At 44.0% G+C, this 20,083-nt stretch overlaps 1 protein-coding gene across 19 annotated transcripts in view; it reads right to left on the minus strand.

The window, feature by feature from the left end:
• PTK2 (protein tyrosine kinase 2) overlaps positions 1-20,083 on the minus strand; it is a 208,559-nt gene that overhangs the window by 9,634 nt on the left and 178,842 nt on the right. For 11 of the 19 annotated variants that reach the window (XM_065054520.1, XM_065054515.1, XM_065054514.1 and 8 more), the window contains 5 exons: positions 17,490-17,601; positions 15,568-15,654; positions 14,314-14,451; positions 12,847-12,978; positions 2,904-2,966 (listed from right to left, as the gene is read on the minus strand). In XM_065054520.1, coding sequence (XP_064910592.1) covers positions 2,904-2,966; positions 12,847-12,978; positions 14,314-14,451; positions 15,568-15,654; positions 17,490-17,601 — 532 coding nt within the window. Of the gene's footprint in view, positions 1-2,903; positions 2,967-12,846; positions 12,979-14,313; positions 14,452-15,567; positions 15,655-17,489; positions 17,602-18,191; positions 19,984-20,083 lie in introns of those variants that run through there. The other 8 variants (XM_065054521.1, XM_065054508.1, XM_065054510.1 and 5 more) reach the window with 2 other exon arrangements.

Below are 20,083 nucleotides of genomic sequence, written 5' to 3' on the forward strand. Positions count from 1 at the left end.
GCTCTTAGTCATATGGTTTATTCTTAGGTTGTCCTGCAAGGAGCAGGGAGTTGGAGTTGATGATTCTTACGAGTCCCTTCCAACTTTAGATATTCTGTTGTTCTATGAAAGATGAAAGTCTGTCACTTGCTAAAGTCTCTTGGTTTGTTCAGCTTGGAGGAGACTGAGAGGAGACCTCATGGTGGTTACAGCTTCCTCTGTAAGGGGAGGAGGAGGAGCAGGCACTGAACTCTTCTCTTTAGGACCCGAGGGAATGGCAGAAGATGTGCCAGGGGAGGGTCAGGTTGGACATTAGGAAAAGGTTCTTCACCCAGAGGTGCTGGACACTGAACAGGCTCCTCAGGGAGGTGTCACAGCCCCAAGCCTGACAGTGTTCAAGAAGAGACTGGACAACGTCCTCAGACACATGGTGTGAACTGTGGGGTTGTGCTGTGCAGGGACAGGGGTTGGACTCGATGATCCTTGTGGGTCCCTTCCAGCTCAGGACATTCTGTGATTCTGTGTTTGGTCACAACCAAATTAATACTTCAGACAAAACTTGCAGTTGTCGTGTCATAAAAAGCTTTACAATCCCAACAGTCACGTTTTATGCAAAGTGCAGCTGTATAAACGAGTGTCCATTGCAAAGTAAAACACTCAAGGCGGTTACAATTCAAGAGGTCTAGTACTGAAACATCTCAAAAAGGCATTCATGTGTAAAATAAAGATGATTTTCTGCAAAGTCACAATACTTTTTTGTGTCTAAGGGTGCATAAAATGTATTGCACAGGGAGAAATCTGAAGTTCTTCTGAGTTTCATAGATGATATTCACAGAATCACAGAATGGTTGGGGTTGGAAGGGACCTTAAAGATCCTATCAACTTAACACTTTAGAGTTATCACCAAGTCCAAGTTTGCAACTACAGGCTTGAAAAACAAAAATCAAACTTTGCTTTCAGGAGCCAGGTGTAGAAATCAAAGATCTGAAGTCCTGAAGCTCTCCTGCTGTCACCACGTAGCTCTAACACCCACTGGTTGATCATGTCATGCTGTCCTAAGGCTGCTCTGTATAGCTAGAAATAAATCTGCTTCCTGCCAGCACCACTGGCCACGTCATTAACTTTGATTTGTGTTGTTAAACCTAAATATTTCAAATTTGATAAGCCTGGGGGAAAGGAGAGGAGAGGAGGGGAAGGGGAGGGGAAGGGGAAGGGGAAGGGGAAGGGAAGGGGAAGGGAAGGGGAAGGGGAGGGGAAGGGGAGGGGAAGGGGAAGGGGAAGGGGAGGGGAAGGGGAAGGGGAAGGGGAGGGGAAGGGGAAGGGGAGGGGAAGGGGAAGGGGAAGGGGAAGGGGAAGGGGAAGGGGAAGGGGAAGGGGAAGGGAAGGGAAGGGAAGGGAAGGGGAAGGGAAAGGGGAAGGGAAAGGGAAGGGGAAGGGGAAGGGAAGGGGAAGGGGAAGGGAAGGGAAGGAGGGTAAAGTTCCACAAAACCAATTCTTGCATTTTGACCTCCAGAAAATCACGTATTAAAAATATACGTCAAAAGAACGTGCATAAAGTTATAGAGCAACGTGCTCATTGGTTAGGAGCTACTAAAATGCATGTGACAACTGGTCATTTGTACCACAAGAACAGGGTCATGTATTAATATATGTATGAATACTCCTCCTCACCGCTCCCGTATCCCTGAGCTGCTGTGATTTCTGCTCTGCACCCTCCAAACGCCACAACAACCCATCGAACTAAAAGTCGCTTTGTGGGGAAGACCTAAGTGACCTTGGTGAACTGGAATCTGTCCTCACCACCATAACAGAAACGTCTGTAACGCCGGGCAATTATTTAATCCCAGTTCTCCTAGAAACACCTGCTGCCCATTTCTCATCCTCACGACGGGAAACTGAGGTCGACTCACAGGAGCATAAGGCATTTTCCACTGCCAATGAAGTCAGAGTTATGTTCTGAATGTACTAAGGTCTATACAAATGTAAAACCAAACTGTGGAACTAGAGCTGTAGTTATCATGAATTGGAACCTCTTTTAAAACTCGTTCTGCCAAGGATCGCTACGTGTTTCCTTCACACCTTTTTCCAATGGTCTCTAGAGACCGCGCTGCGGTGTGTCATTAATTCCTGATTGTACTTCGGTTGCAAATGCAGGAATACTCCCTAAATTCTTAGGTAGTGAAGAAATACGGAAGCCAAACGAGGAGTTTACAACCTGAACTGGGAAAATGAATTTAAAATATTAACTTTAAACGTTTTAAAGGTGATCCCTGGGGACAAAGAACAGGCGAAGCATCAGGTTTCTGTCATTAACACTCCCCACCTTTCGATAGGTATGATTCAGAGATTCCGATGGCAATTAAACAACTGGGGAGATGTCCTTAGTTAAACAGACAGGATTTAATCCCATAAGAAAGAACAGCAGAGCTGCAGCTGTTTTCTGGCAATAAATGAATGGCTGTGGGGTCTATTCCCTTTGTTTTCGAGCAGATCATTTACCCCAAACAGATTTCTGGGTAATACAACAGCAACATTTACATTCCCAGTAAGAAAACCCTTCAGATATTTAAACAACTGCAAAAGTTATTTTAATCCCGCTTCCTGTTGATAGAACTTTCAGAAAACTACCCACATTTTTAAATGAGAGGCCCAACTATACGGCACATGAATATTTAAAAAGTTATTGCAACGTATGTGGAAAGTTTTGAGTATTTGTTTCAGCTTCAAGGGAAAAATAACGACAAAAAAAAGGCAAAACCCCCAAATCCCCCAAAGTGCTGCATGAAGAATTTGCCGCAGCTGCTGTTCCCACAGCCTCTTGGAAAGCTCCAGAACTGTATAACGATAGTGGAAACATTTAGCACAACCCTTTAAATCCTTCAAGCCAGGAACGCAGAGGATGGGAAAAGCTCCGTCGCACTTACCGGGCCCTGGACACCCCCGTCCTCCCGCTCGATGCTGCTTCTGGAGAGCCGCACGTCGGGTTTCTGCAACCAAAACCAAACGCGTCATTCCCTACCCAGCCACGCCGCCTGGGCTCAAAACCATCGCAAACACGGCGAAAACACTGCTCCAAATTCACAGCGACAAACGCAGATGTCACTTTGTTCCAGCCTGAACACCCCCGCGTCTGCGACTGCAGCTGCTGAACCCCCACAACCCGCCCGTCCAACACTCTAATAAATACCGATAGTACCGTTTCTCTAAGACAACACCGGAAAACCCGCATTTTAACTTTCTCTTTAAAATCGTTTTCTTCCCAACAGCAAAATGTCAAGCCCGGGATGCGATGCTCTGTGCATTAATTCCCGTTTCCTGCCCGAGAACGGCTTAAATGTACTTGGCTCCATCTCCAAGCCGGCAAACGGGGCCAATTACCACAGCTCTTTAAATTTGGATCCAGAAAGCTAATAAAGACATCCAGATGTACTATTCTGATACAAGCGACAAGTAAATGAATTTCTATTCGGTACATTTTAAGCGAGATGTAAGAACTCGGGGCTTGCTTGCTTTAATAAGAATGGCCCAATTTTTTCACATAGAAACCGGTAATTTAGCTCATCTCACCCAGCAAATCTTGGTATATTATTCTCTGGGAACAACATTAAGTGCAGGGAAAGACAAAGGAAGGAATAAAGGTTGACACTGATCTGAAGACACAAATTCAGGAAAATGAGGGCGTTTTTTTAGTGCTCTATTTCTGGCCCACAACGACAAGGAAAAAGGATTTATCTAATGTAGAGTCTTATATCTGGGCAGGAACAACCCCAGGTTCCAGTTTAAGTTGGGGAATGACCTATTAGAGAGCAGTGTAGGGGAAAGGGACCTGGGGGTCCTGGGGACAGCAGGGTGACCATGAGCCAGCACTGGGCCCTTGTGGCCAGGAAGGCCAATGGTACCTGGGGTGGGTTAGAAGGGGGTGGTCAGTAGGTCAGAGAGGTTCTCCTGCCCCTCTGCTCTGCCCTGGGGAGACCACACCTGGAATATTGTGTCCAGCTGTGGCCCCTCAGTTCCAGCAGGACAGGGAACTGCTGGAGAGAGTCCAGCGCAGGGCAACAAAGATGCTGAAGGGAGTGGAGCATCTCCCGTGTGAGGAAAGGCTGAGGGAGCTGGGGCTCTGGAGCTGGACAACAGGAGACTCAGGGGTGACCTCATTCATGTTTATAAATATGTAAAGGGTGAGTGTCAGGAGGATGGAGCCAGGCTCTTCTCGGTGACAACCAATGATAGGACAAGGGGTAATGGGTTCAAACTGGAACACAGGAGGTTCCCCTTAAATTTGAGAAGAAACTTGTTCCTGGTGAGGGTGGCAGAGCCTGGCCCAGGCTGCCCAGGGGGGTTGTGGAGTCTCCTTCTGTGCAGACATTCCAACCCGCCTGGACACCTTCCTGTGTAACCTCATCTGGGTGTTCCTGCTCCATGGGGGGATTGCACTGGATGAGCTTTCCAGGGCCCTTCCAACCCCTGACATTCTGGGATTCTGTGATTCACTATTCTATCAGACTCGGGGTTCGTTCTCTTCAGAAAATCCACATCTGCATCAGCGTAAAGGCAACTTATTCCATATACCTGTATGGATATCGATGGAAAATGGACACACAGAGAATGAGACTGAATTCTTATTTATGTAGAGAATTGCAGGTGTGTGAATATTGACGGTAACTAAACAGAGCCCATGAACAGATACATGTTCTCTCAGGGTCCGTTTTGGGGGACAAATCTATGAATTCCTTGCTCAAAGCTGCTCCGGATCCCTTTCCTTCCTGTGTTCTAAAAGAACCAAAGAATCATTTCCACCTCGTTTTTCCTGCTGAACAAGCCTAAAAAGCCAGCGGGACAAGACAGGACTTGCAAAGACACACCAAAATTGATCTTTTCTCACTAAAAATCCCCCCAAATGGTGCAGCAGCCCATCAGAAGGGCTGACACCCTGGGCTTCCATTCAGCCGGAGGCAGAGCCAGGAACAGTCGCTGGCTGGAGAAGAACTTGCAGACTAAAAATAGACAAATGGCACCAGCCTAGAAATATTTAACCCCAGCTCAAACACGAGGAAGCGGAGCAGACACGGCGAGCGATTTCCCAACGCTTCTCCTGGAATGTGTGACAAATTTAACGATGAAACCTCCTTCTTTGTTTTATTCCGATTAAGGATTTTTTTCTGATTAAAGCCACATTTGATACGGGTATGTTAGATACTTTATTACACCGCAAATCGCTACCCCTGTTCATTTAATCCTCTGATTAACCCCATTCCCGTTGCACCGACGTTCACAATCTGCCTTTGCTTCACGTTTGTTTCCAGCCAGGGAAGTGCCTGAAGCCTTTGGAAACAAGGACTATTTGACCACAGGGGTCTTTAATGTTCTTTGCTCTCTTAAGAGCTTATTACACCCTAAGATAATGAAATATTGTGCACTTTTATAGTCATCAAAACCCAGGGAGTTGGAAACACGAGGAACAAAAGAGAAATATTCAACACACTTGTGTGTCCAGTGACTAAGAAGAGGCCCAAATGTATTTCTAGTGAGTTGACCGTGTTCTAATGCTAACAACTCCCATTTTAATAAAGGATATTCTGATTTATCCATTTGCGTAGCTGTGGAAATTTCAATACTATTTTAAAATAAAGGTGATATTTAAGATCAAATTCCCATTGTATTTCAAAATGTTATTCAGCATCAACTCTTATGCTTCTACAGAGCTTTAATTTCAGCCCCTCATTCTGGTACTACACAATGTGTTCAATGCAATATTCTCGAGGTCAACGGTGCCAAGTGTCCTAAATTAAACTGCAAGTTTAAGCAAAGTCTTTTCCACTTACCACCATTTTCATTACACATCTATATTTCAAGAAGAAACCATATTTTGTGAAGTATTTATCTCGCAGAGAGTCAAGACCCCTGAGAAGCAAAGGGTGATTTTTCTAATGAATAGGCTGCTATCTGAAATCATTGGAAATGTCATTTTCAGACAGGATGCATATGTTGACAAACTGGAACATAACCTACTTTATGTCCAGTGTTTCTGGCCCCTAATAAAAGCACATGTCAGCCTTGGCATTCTCAGGACATGGCTTGGTGGGATTTTCTCAGGCTAAAAATTAAAGCCTAATTTTAGCAACGGTTCACATCAATTATATTCGAATTGCAGTTCTCAGTGGCAAAATAGCACAAAGCCACAACTATGTGGGAATTTCAGAGAAAAAAAAAAACAACAAAAGCAAACCAAACACGATAAGGAAACTATGCGAGTTATTTCTTCTTAACCTATCCCAGGAAAGGGCTATAAATTACTTAACACAACAGCCCGCTGTCTGCTGAGGAGCTACGAAAAGGCACGTACATATACATCTTTATTTTATGTGATTAAAAACAACACATACCACCAATACAGCCACAGAAGAAAGGGTCAAACTGGGAACTAAAGATAAAGGAGGAAGCCGATAATTAAACAGGCCCCAAAGAAGAAAAGCGTTCTGTGAAACGTCCAGAGTTAGCGGCAGAAAAGTCATTGACTGTGCTACACTGAACTTGGAAAGGATTTGGCCTTGGGAAGGGACAGAGTTTTGTTCCCATAACCTCTGCGAAGCAAAATAACCAGGTACTGGTGCTGCGGGATCTCTCACAGCACTGTCACAGAGTCACAGAATCCCAGAGTGTCAGGGGTTGAAGGGACCTGGAAAGCTCATCCAGCGCAATCCCCCCATGGAGCAGGAACACCCAGATGAGGTTACACAGGAAGGTGTCCAGGCGGGTTGGAATGTCTGCACAGAAGGAGACTCCACAACCTCCCTGGGCAGCCTGGGCCAGGCTCTGCCACCCTCACCAGGAACAAGTTTCTCCTCATATTTAAGTGGAACCTCCTGTGTTCCAGTTTGAACCCATTACCCCTTGTCCTATCACTGGTTGTCACCGAGAAGAGCCTGGCTCCATCCTCCTGACACTCACCCTTTATATATCTGTAACCATGAATGAGGTCACCCCTCAGTCTCCTCTTGTCCAGCTCCAGAGCCCCAGCTCCCTCAGCCTTTCCTCACACGGGAGATGCTCCACTCCCTTCAGCATCTTTGTTGCCCTGCGCTGGACTCTCTCCAGCAGTTCCCTGTCCTGCTGGAGCTGAGGGGCCACAACTGGACACAATATTCCAGGTGTGGTCTCCCCAGGGCAGAGCAGAGGGGCAGGAGAACCTCTCTGACCTACTGACCACCCCCTTCTCATCCACCCCAGGTACCATTGGCCTTCCTGGCCACAAGGGCCCAGTGCTGGCTCATGGTCACCCTGCTGTCCCCAGGACCCCCAGGTCCCTTTCCCCTACACTGCTCTCTAATAGGTCATTCCCCAACTTACACTGGAACCTGGGGTTGTTCTGCCCAGATCCAAGACTCTACACTTGCCCTTGTTATATTTCATTACATTTTTCCCCGCCCAGCTCTCCAGCCTGTCCAGGTCTCTGGATGACACCACCACTTTCCTACCTCTATGTACAGATAATTCTCCATTTGGGCGAAACTCTGTATTAACATACAGAATAATGTCTCCTAAAAAAAAAGCCACGGTAGCTTTTGGCAGTTCCAAACTTCTGTCAAAAGGCAGCAATAAAAGCACCCTCAGGGGGCCTTTTAAAATGACTGAAACTCAATGAATGAACTGATTTGCTTTTAAATTAGTTCTACATACAAGAAGTCAGGTATGGGAGATGAATGTACACATATTGTAGCTCTAAGGGAGTCATTTGGTCCTTATGGGCTGATTTTCTGAGTGCATGAATACTGTAAAGGAACATAAGGCCATAAGTGCAAGTATCACAGGGGGGTAATGGCCAAATCCTCTGGTTACAATGAGCTGCGAGCGCTTGTTCGCGCTGCTTTGAGGATGGAGCTTGCTTCATCAGCTTCTACATGCACTATGTCCCAGTAAAATTTTGACTGATCTTCGTCAATGTCATTTTTGGGGGGTGGAAGTACCCATATGATAAGAAAAAAACCAACTCATAACTTGGAAGAAAGTGCAGAATGAAAACTTGAAGGATTTCTAGTGATATTGCCTGTGTGACCGAGCTCCAAACGTCAGAGGATGTAAATGTGGGAAAACCTCAGTCCTCAAGACTGCAACACCTAAAAACTCCTTAAAATAAGACTCCTTATACAGAAGGCCAAAGAGAATTCCACTGGTTTGATGTAACATTTGTTCTAGAGTCATCTCATCTTCACCTGTGTTCTAGAGTACCCTGTATCAGGCTTTAAGCACAGTAACGCTGTCTTTGCTTCAAAAATAATCCAGATATTTCCATCCTCCTTCCTGGAGATGCTGATATCCAAAGCGCTTTGATCCAGAGAACAGGAAACCCACACGTTTAATCAGTGTCCATCAAAGCAACATGACAGGACCAGGAGGTGGAAGGAAATGTCAGTCCTGGAAATAAGCGCCCCCAAAATCAACTACCCCCCACCTCAAGTTTTGTGACAATAGATATATTTGGTACAACTTAATATGAAACACTTTACTCTTCAGATTTTACACAGCAGATCTCTTTTCATTTGGGAGCTTCCCATGAAGAGACATCTGTTTGTTTCCTCATTTTACAGCAGAATTTCAGAATCCTGGATGCTGTTGAGGCTGCAGCTTGCATACAAAATTTCTGTCTCTTTGATTAGTAAAGTGTTCTCAAAGGACGAGTTTCAAGCAAACTGCTTACACAGATAACAGCGTCTCCCAAGACCGGCACATTTCCACTTCAATGCCACTGCAGTTTAATTCTTCATCTGGGGTGTCTCTTGTAGCAAACAGCATCAGTGCTGTTTAGATGCGTACTAACATATTTTGAGTTGTATTTTTTCCCCCTGTAGAGAAGCAGCAATAAATTCCGACTCATGAGCAAGTCGGCCTTACTCTGGGGAATCAAAACTAGTATTAAGAGAAACCCCAGGGATTTCTCTTCTTTTTGCAGTGTCTTACATTAAATGATTCGCGGTCGCTCGCCTGTGAGCCCAATTCTCAGGAGTAGACGTGGGTTCTACTGTCGGAGCCTGAAGACTCTGTAAATAGAGCTGCTTTTCTAAGTTTAAACTGAGAAGAATTAAAATCTGGCTCTACTCTGGGCTCAGAGATGTTATTCTATATCCTGCCTAGAGCAGTGAGGGAGAGCCAGACTTCAGCGATCCGTTTTATCAAAACCTAAAGGTTAGTGCAGAAAGGAGTCTCGAAACACTGAGAGAAAGTAAATTGCTTCTCCTCCCTAAACCAGCTGGAGTGAAATTCGGGAAGGCCCCAGTCCCAAGGGAAGATACGTCACTGTCACTCGCTAGAGGACACGGGCCAAGGCGTGTGGGTCCTCCAGTGCTCCCCACCCGGACGCCTGGGTCCCTTTTGGGGCGGAGGGGGTCTTGGGGTGTCCCCCCAAGTGGGGTCGACCCTATAGGGGCTGTCCTATGGTGGACATGCGCTCTATATGGGCCAGACACCCTATAGTGTCCCCACACCCCCGCGAAGGGCTGCACCCTATAGGGGCCCCACACCCTATAGGACCTATAGCCCTATGGGGCTCCTATAGCTCTATAGGGTCTTCATATCCTATGAAGCTTCTGAACCCTATAGGACTCCTATAGCTCTCTATGGCTCCTATACCTCTATAGAGCTCCTGCACTCCATGGGCTCTTATAGCTCTCTATGGTTCCTATAGCTCTATACGGCTTATGCACCCCATGGGTCCTATAGCTCTCTATGGTTCCTATGGCTCTATAGGGCTCCCGCACCCCATCAGGCTTCTGCACCCCTGGGTGCTCCTATAGTTTTATAGGAGTGTTCTACTTTATGGGGCTCCTACAGATCTTTAGGGCTCCTATAACCCTATAGGACTCCTGTGTCTGTGCTCTCAGGTACCAATGGTGGGTATCTGCAAGGAGTGACTCCCCGCAATGACTTTTCTACCGTCTCGATTTCTCCGGGGCTGAACCTAGAAAACCACGTTCCCATTCCAAGAAACACCCGTCTACAAACAGCAGATTTCCCCACCATCCACCCTGCTATGGGTTCAAATACACCCCGTGGCTTCATCAGCCTCTTCAGCTTTCCACACACTAAACCTCTAATGGGCATTCAAGTTTCAACCTTTAAGTCTGTAAAGTCAAAATGTTAAGTGTAGAGAGACAAAAAACCCCAAGTTTCCTATGGATTTCAATCGCTCATGTTGGCCAGTCAAGTTCATTCTCAATTCCACTCCAATGTTCTCTGGTTTTTGCCCTTTTAACCCTCTAAAGGTTTATGTCAACCAAACGTAGCAAAGCTGCAGAGCTGCACAAGTTCATCAGTGCTGGGTCTCCTTTGAGTAAGGGGTAGCAATAGAGATGGTGTCTCCTCCCCGTAAAAACTAACACATAACGAAAATATGAATTCTTTTCCAAACATACGCTAAGACCATATTCCAGATCAAAAGAAAAATCAGCAAGTCCTTCCTGAAGCAGCAGTTTGGGGGACAGTGAACAGCCTAATGCTCCAGAGGCTGAACCAAAACAGAATAGCAAACACTACCAATAATTATCATCCATTCTGCAGAAAAAGCCAGAAAGGCCAGAAAGTTTTCTGCAGAAATTACTGAACTCACAACACCTCGTTCTCAGTAAGCATGGTAATTCCTCACAAAGTTCTTGACCATCTTGAAAGCTTTAGCTGACAATGGGATCAATCTGACCTCCTGGGCTTGTGAAAGCCACAAAGCAACTGGTTCCACTCAAGTAATGCCTAAATTAGGCAAGAAATTTTCCTTTCCCCTCCCTCTCTTCAGCTTGGACAAAGCAATTTTGGGTCCGATGGCAAACGGCAAAGCCCCAAGTGCACGTAGGAGGAATCCAGCCAAAAGCCAACTTCAGCATCCTCGAACGAAAAGTAACATCTTAACTCTGGCACAATCTGGATCTTGGCTGGAACATGAACTGGACATGGAGACATCACAAGAACTGATAGAGACGTATTCCACCTTGGTTGAACAGCTCTAATACCACACAGAACTAAACCCTGAGGGACCAAGACAACTAAACTGGCGAGGAATAAGGTCTTGGTAACATCATCTACATACAAGATCTGCTCTCCATTCCTGCCCACCAGCTTCCTGTAGAATAAAGTACAAACTCTTATTTTCGAAGAACTCAACGTCCTGGCTTCAAGATCCCTAAAAGCCTGTTTGAAGTTCAGTGAGACAATCACGACCAGCACCTTTGGTGTCCAAAGTGAGAACATTTCATCTGTCCAACTAAGATTGTCTTGGAGAACAGCTCTAGAGTGCAGAGAACTGTTACGGAAACCAGAGACCATTATCATCACCTCCTTTAAACAGAGGGTGCATTGATTCAAACCGGCCTTGCGTAACAAACCTGTGGCGCCTGCGTTTATACAGGCGTGTTTTGTAGCTTTGTACAACTTCCAAACCAAAATATTCCTTCCAATATGCTCCTTAAGGCCAAACATGTCACTGATCACAGAATCACAGAAACGATCGAGTTTGAAAAGACCTCAGAGATCATCCAGTCCAACCCTTAGTCCAACTCCAGTCCATTGACTAGATCATGGCACTAAGTGCCATGTCCAGTCTCAGCTTAAAAACCTCCAGGGCCGGTGAGTCCAGCACCTCCCTGGGCAGCCATTCCAATGCCTGACCACTCTCTCTGCAAAGAATTGCTTTCTAATCTCCAGCCTACATTTCCCCTGGCAGAGTTGAAGCCCATGGCCCCTTGTCCTATTGCTGACTGCCTGGGAGAAGAGACCAATCCCCACCTGGCTAGAACTGCCCTTCAGGTAGTTCTAGAGAGTGCTGAGCTCACCTCTAAGCCTCCTCTTCTCCAGACTAAACAAGCCCAGCTCCCTCAGCCTCTCCCCATAGGGCTTGTGTTCAAGTCCCTTCCCCAGTCTTGTTGCTCTTCTCTGGACCCGCTCCAGCACTTCAATCTCTTTCCTGAGCTGAGGGGCCCAGAACTGAACACAATACTCCAGGTGTGGCCTCCCCAATGCAGAGTACAGGGGAAGGATCACTGCCCTTGTCTTGCTGACCACGCTAGTTTGGATACAGGACAGGACACCATTGGCCTTCTTGGCCACCTGGGCACACTGTTGGCTCATGTTGAGCTTCCTGTCCATTAGTACCCCCAGGTCCCTTTCTGCCTGATGTTTGTCCCAACTCAATCATCCACCTCTCAAGTGAGGCTGCCCAGCTTGTACAGGGTAATACACTCCTGTCTGTAACCATCGGTCTCAAATAGGAGAATTTTAACACAGATCTTGAATTTTGACAACTGGGAAGTCAGAGTTGAACTAGAAAAAACACACACCAATGGCACAGCCAACAAGCAAACATGGAACTGCGGAGAAACAGCATCACGAGATCCCATTACCAACGCCTCTCTTCTTTCTCCTGTTGATGTTCAGAGCTTTTCCCCACCTCACAAAGCTCTCTCTTAAATGTGTCTCCTGTCTCTGATGTGTCTCATCACTCCTCCAGTGCAAGGCTGCTCACACCTCTCCCTACAGTCAGGCTTGTTCCATGGCTGATGGTTATTTATCCCTTTTTTAGGGGCAGAGTATGCGCAGATCTGGCCCCTTAAGAACAAACAGGCAATCTCCAGATTGGCACAGAATCACAGCTTCCCACTCAGAAATACTCAACGGGATAAAGCGAGACAGACTGAAAAACCAGCTGTTCGAGGTGTTTATAATCCAGGACTCGCAGCCGAAAACTGAATTTAAAAACCGCTTCCAAACCTACGTTTTGGTAGTGACTTCTATGCGCAGTAAACCCTCTCATTTCACAGAAGTGATTTATTTGCAATAAAAAGAGAAAAATCCGACTGAATGAAGAAGCACAATGAAATGAAGCATTACCAGGAATCGCTCCTCTTTCTCAAGCCAGCGCTGATCTTCTTCCATCTCTTGCTGTTGCCGTATCAATCTCTCCTCCATGAGGTGTGTGGGTAGAACCTGGCCCATGCCTCGGACATCCAAAGTGCCCGAATCCTACAAAACAAAGTAAGTTTATTCAGTCTCACAACTTAAAATTTGTATTAACGGCTCCAAAAACTTCTAGATGATAAAAGAAGAGATTTTAAAAGCACAGCGGTCAAGCGGAGTTCCTTCAGCTCCTTATAAACTGAAGCAAACCATCAGAAGCAACTCTTTCCAACTATAAACATTTTATCTGCCTTGCTCCTAATCGCTGGAACCAAAAAGATCTGAGGAATCCTGCTTTGTTTTTCAGTAACGTTGTCACTTCATTGAAGCTGGACAAGAAAAACACATTTATCAATGTTGTTTTCTTGGCCTTGAGCAATAACGCGACCATCCAGTTGTTACAAGCTGCAAGATACATATTTTACCCAATGCAAATATGCTTTTTGGTTTTAGCTGACACTTGCAAAACATGTCACAAAAACATTTTTAAGGCATTTTGGAACGAGTATTTATGCATGTCTTAAGCTCACAATACTCCATATACTGTACCCCAGTGCTGCCTGGAAATCAGTAGCAAATAGCGTATAAATCAATGTTGTAAAGGAAGCCAAGGGGAGTTTGGTAACAAACTTCCCAGAGGTTGTTTTTAGGTAACCGATTTCCTAAGCTTTTGTATAAACTTTGGCTGTAATTATTAGGAACACTTGCAAAGCATTTATATGGCACTTTGTCCAAGCACAGAGCACTTTATATGGCACTTTATCCATGGCACAGAGCTTTGGTCGGAGAGGAAACGGAGTGAACACAGAAGCTGCACCGAGCGAATCTTTGCGGGAGGATAAAATGGGATGAAAAAAGTAGAAAATATTGGAGGCAAACATAAAAAAAACCAATGGGATTTTAAAAGGGGAATTAATTTGATGTTCTTCACAGTAACTTTGTGCAATCTAAAAGCACCGGACAGGAACATAAGAACAGTTTTGCTGGACCAGTTCATTTTATGCTCTGGGTAAGTTAAGAAGAAGTCTCAGATACTTCAGCTGTGCTGGGGATCTCCCAGGAGAGGTAATTTTAAAGAGATTCCATATTTTTGTATTCATGTTCCCATCTCTATTAAGAGCAATAAGTTTCGGTAAAGCCTTCTTTTAATAAACACAAAATATTTGCTATCGCTCGCTCAGATAGGATAATAAATAGCAATAACTTTTGTGTACACTTCATGCCCAACTTCACATTTGTTTCAAAACTAATTCGCTCATGACTCCCGCCCCACTGCAATAAGGCAATTTAAAAAAATACCAGAGAAATCATTTTCCTGCAATCGCCTCCAAATGTATCTAAATGATATAAAAGCGTATATATGGTAAGGAGCGCAACAACAGCTGCGTCAGGTGCCGATACCTCCACGTTTGGTTGCCACACTGAGATTTCCTGAGGCCGATGGTTCCAGGAATCCGCTTGATCCAAGAGAGAAGCCTGCCCTGGGTAAATGCTGCCGGCCATGGCTGGTAAACCATGAGAACCGGGGTAGCCAGACACCTTTGGGGAAAGAAACAGAGAAAGAAACAAAGAGTTATATTAATAAGACCCTAATTAATATCTTCCCCCCCCCGGGAGCAAATATGAGAGCACAGAAATGACTCAATTCAAGCTGTGACTGAGAGGGAGGAAGAGGAGTGGATGTAACACCAGAATAAGAAAGTCAAGTCAAAATATGGCACAAAGCCTCTTTAAGGATGCCCAACGTAACAATAACTTGAGAATAGCCACAACAATAGATAAATATATAGAAATATAGCTACAAGTTTGAGGCTAATGATAACGATAACTCTTTGAGGATGCTTAGCAAAACAGCAGCATTAAATGATATGAAGATCCAAGTCATCTGGTGAGCAAAAATAAAGCCATTGGTACATTTGTAAGAGCCACATGCAGAGCTCACGTTCAATAGGAGCCTGTGCACATCGCCCTATGGAGCCATAGAAAAATGTACCCCCAGTGTACGTTACAAGCTTAAGTCCCGAGTGACACCATGTAATTAGTGTGATTAGCACAGCCTGGGAACTTCTCCACAGGAAAATCAAAGGAGTTTTAATGAGTTTGAAGCACTTGTTAAAACAATGAAAACCTCCCTCTCTCCACTGGAAAAAACCATCTTGATTGAGGCTGCTGTGTATGGTTGGAGCATTGATAAAACCTAAAATGCTTTAAGTGCTTTTATGACAAATTCTGCTTTAAATTTCTTCAGCGGTGTTAGGAAGAGAAACCTGGAACTATATGATGCGGTGGATTTTCTGTCAGCCAACAGAAAATTAAACTGTTGCACAGAAACGTGAGGGAGCAGAGTGAAAAAGCCCAAGGCGAGTCCACCATTTAATGTCATTTTTTTATAAGAAAAGTAATTTGACAAACTTTAACATGAAAATAACTACGGAGATGTCTGATGTGTTTCATTGTAGTTTTAGGTATCTGAGCACCATATCGGCTGTAAATATATTTGCCATCTGGGGTGAAGCTACCAGGCTCAGTTTGGTGTTTGTTGTGATCATTTAATAGAGACTCAACTGCTTAAGAAGTGAATCAACCCCACCAGCTGCCGTTGAGTTATAAACCCCACGTTTGACAAAACCCGTGGCCAGTGTTCAATGTATTTACCTGGTAATGGTTTGGCTGGACCATGTGCTGGGGACTGGGATAAAAGCCCTCGCTGGATCTCGGGCTGGGGTAACCAGGCCTGCTGGGCTGAAAGTGGAAAAGAGCCTTTAAAAACACTAAACTAAACCCAGAAAATTACTCTTTGGCGAGACGAACAATTACAGGTGGTGCCATCACAACAGCAAGCTCAAAAACCCCCTGAAATAACTATTCTCAAATGACTAACACATTGCTTGGAAATAGAAGCGACTGAGTTGTTTGCTGGGTACGTCAATAAATGTGAATTCTTCGGGTACATTTAATTTCTTGCACTAAATTACCAGCTCTGTTTGGTTTAACTCTAAAAATGACATCAGCTAAGGACATAAATCAAGTTTCCAGGTGCAATTTCAGCATCGTTCCTAAATTGACAATCTGCAGTACATAGAGTCTTGCTATTAATTAGTTGTTTTTGTGACGATCAATTCTTTTGCTTCAGTCAGAACACAAATCCAACGGGTTTGTTCAGTGTGAATATTTCCACGTGTTATTCTGGGGAACAGAGAGTTGATAATTAACTTCTGTGGAACTAATTGCCTCAAAATGGAAGGTGCTTTTGATCATATTCTGAACTATAGGAATTCCCCACTACTGAAAGCAGTAACGTAGGAGAAAGTTGCTCAGAACAATGTACTTTTACCTTCCAAGCAGAAGTGTGCTGTTATTTTGTTTGATATTAACCTCCAAAGGTGTGTGTGTGTGTGTGTATATATAAAAATACAAATATATATATATAAAAATACAAATATATACATATATATATATATATATATATATATATAAACCCCCCAATCTCATAATTCTGCCAATGAGCTCCTGCACTCCTTTATCATCAATGTATTCTCATTCTGTACTAGGCTATTTTTTGGCTTAGGTTTCTAAGTGATATCACTGTGAGACACAAGTAATCTCACAGTACAAACTGTGGTATCTGTGCATTATTTCACAACATATAGAAGTTTAAGGCTATTAAAAAATATATAGTTTAAGCCCTATAAAGACCTGAGTAAAAATAAGTTGTCATTAGAAAATGAGATACTTAAAATCCCTTAGCTATGAAATTTAACTTGTGCTAATGTCATTAGTTTGCACATCCGTATTTTACACAAAAAGGCTATACATTTCAAACTTAACGCATATTTTGTCAAGTTCCAGTTTATGCATCACACCCAAAGCTCTAATGATGATAATTTCTAATACAGTGTAGCTCATATCATACATTAATTAAGGGTATTTATTCTTCATTTATTTGCATTAGCCTCAAAGCTTCAAGACTAAACAAACCCTTCAAATGAGTTTGTAATAATGAAGTAGCATTTTGCTCCAATTGTGTAACTCAGAACATAATTTTTAATATATACACCAAATCCTGACAGTTAATCTCAGATGACTAAACAGGTTGGTGGATTGGCTTCTGTTCTTTACCTCTGAAATGCAAATAACAATTTCCCTGCCCATATTTCTTGGTGGCCACAAAGCTACCGAAACGCAGAACCGATCTATCAGGTACCAACCTGGTACCGGGAAATTAAACATAATAAACCCAAGTTGTTTTCACCGCAGTGACATCCAAATGGGGCAGATACGTAATGGAACAAAATCATTAACTAAAACACATTCTGGCCTCGGAAGCAAAGCCCTAATTTTCTGTCCAGAATAAGGAAAATGCAGTTAGTCGCAATCACGGGTGGTTTCCGAAACAGAAAATGGCTCGTGTGATATTACAGCGTGGCAAGGAGAGCTGGGTCATCTCAGGCAAGGAGAAGATGATGACAAAATTGGCCAGAATTGGTTTGAACCAACCCATTCAAGGAGGTTTTGAAGAAATAAATGGAATTATTATTATATATATTTAAACACACACAATTTGCAGCGTTAGGTACCTTGGGAGGAGCCTCATCTGATCCTCCGGAGTCCCAGGACACTGTGACTTGTCGCCTGGATTCCATTCTCATCCGTTCCTCTTGCTGCAGCTTCTCTTCCTCCAGTATTGTACTAAGAAAAACGTATTCTATTCAAGTAAAACTCCAGTTTGGTGCCTAAGAAACATCTCCCTAGAGCTCTCACATTTCAGACTAATGAACGTTATTTGACAAAGCGACCGAGCGCTGAAACACAAACTTCTTTTCCTTATATTGCTCTGATTTCTGAAAATCAACAGCGGGAAGAAATAGGATTTCCAGCGAGCTCTGAATAAAAGCAGCAGCACTGAGTTTTGAGAAAGCTGATCTTGCACCAAAATATTTCGCATGTTAACCATTCTTTTGATATGTGATTACACGCAGAAATCCTCAAAGATGGAGCAGTTACTGATTTTTCTCAAGCAAATAATCGACCGCAGTGCTGCGAAGGTGCAAAGCAAACTGAAAATGGTCTTTACTGAAACGCAACAACAGCTTCACATCATTGATTTATTTAAAACAAAGCGGTCAAAAAATCCTATGTCTTCAGCTCTTACAGTTTAACCAGGACCAAAGTAATTTAGCCAAACTGAAATATCTGACGGTATTCACTCAGCTGCTAAATATTCAGGCCAAAATGCAACATTTTCACCAAAGCAGAAGAAAAACGAGTTTGCTACTTACCGCTGTTCTGCCTATTAAACCAGACTGTTTGAAGTTCCCCGTGATCCTGCTGCCCCCGCAGCAGCCGCCTCCCCGTCCCGCTATGCGGATTATTAACCTTGGATATTTGCCATGTGCAAAATACCCAGAATGAAGCTTGGAAATAAGGAGCTGCAAAAATGCGCCGGAGCCGCACGTTACGGGGACGGTTTGGAGATGGGAGCGGGGTGGATTATATCCATATCGCTCTCCCTAACGTCAAGATAATCCTGTAAAGAGCGATTCCAGCTTCTTTATCGCTCCGGTTTCAAGAAACAAAGCCGGGCTCTGGGTTTATAATCTGCTCTGTCTGTTAAATAACCACCCAGAATTACTCACGCAGGGGATGAGATCAGCTGCAGCAATCTGGTTTAATCTTGGAACTTTACTGCTTATTTCAAGTAGAAATTCCTGCTTGGAGACGAGAACTTTGCTTTTCCTTACTCAGCCAAAACAAAAGAATCTCTGCCATTTAAAAGCAGAGAAGTCGTCTCGTCTCCCTGCAGCTGAACCGGGTTTATAAGTGTTGCTGCAGTTTCAATCCATCATTGCTGAAGGAACACAAGAATGTGGAACAAAAACAAAATCGGGCTATTTGCAGAAGTCATCCAGATATAAATGTCACAGCAACACAGCGACAGCCCAATGGAAGCAGCTAGAAGGAGCAAATCCTTTTATTTCCCCTTTCCCTGCCTTGAGAATAAGGAAAATGAAATAATTCCTATTTGAATTTAGCAAAACACCCCCCCCCACTGCTTTAGAGCTACGTCACACTTGAGATATTTGGGATGCATTTGTATGTAGCGTGAGAATCCGGCCAACGTGCGTCTGCAGCCATGAACCATCATTGTGTATTTCAAGAAATAACCTCAAGTTGAAAAACCACGAGGAAACAGCACAAAAAACCCACCCAGACACTGGAGGAATAAACCGCAGAGTTTTAACAAGCTGTTGATACAGTAGTTGCTTCAATCTGAGCAAAAGGAATGGAACAGGAGTGGGCTGAAAGCAGCTGTCTAAATTTAGAGGTGGTTTATTGACAATTAGGGGCTGTTAGTTTAATTAGTCCTGGTTTTATCATAAAAAGGAATGAAACACCAACACCTACCTGCCTGGCTATCAAAACTATTTCATACAATATCATTCACTTCCATCATATTACCGGAAATGACAAATTTCTCCTGAAACGACTTGTTTTATAGAAGACGGGCTCAGCTTTTAGCCTGTGTCACCAGTGAGGAGCCCCAGCAGAATTTGTACCGGGATGCCCTTGAATATCACTGACAAGAACAGAAAATAGCAATGCCTCCGAGGAGCATCACTTGAAAATAACCCCCCCAAGAATATAAATGACTCACAGAAACGTCTCTTTGTTTTTCCAAAGCGAAGCCCACAATCCACAGCCAGAGCAAGAACGTGCCGAGAGATATTTTTGACCTTTTCTCAGTACTATTGAACACGCTGAACAGTTTACTAGAATATGCAGAAGGTCAGGGAAGTCAGATCTAGGCATAGTTTCCCAAACTACGTGTATTTTTAGCAGCAAAGAGGAACGAGCAGAGAAGTGTTTCTACTGAGATGATTTCCCGTGCAAATCTTGGGGAAGGACACGCAAACGAGAAATCTCAACCACTGCAAGTTTGCAGAACTGATAAAAGTTACTTCATTGCCAAAGAATCTTTTTACTGACATCGGCCTGTGACACTAAAAATGAAACATTTTACTGGAGCTCCCGTGGAGGATTATCTGAAATATTAAAACGTAACCTCCCATTTCCAAAGAAACAGCAATCCTGGTGGGGAGAAGCCAGAGAGTCGTGGTCAATGGGGCAGAGTCCAGCTGAGGCCTGTATCTAGTGCAGTGCCTCAGGGGGC

The sequence above is a fragment of the Columba livia genome, chromosome 2 (assembly GCF_036013475.1).
Source record: "Columba livia isolate bColLiv1 breed racing homer chromosome 2, bColLiv1.pat.W.v2, whole genome shotgun sequence".
Classification (NCBI taxonomy): domain Eukaryota; kingdom Metazoa; phylum Chordata; class Aves; order Columbiformes; family Columbidae; genus Columba; species Columba livia.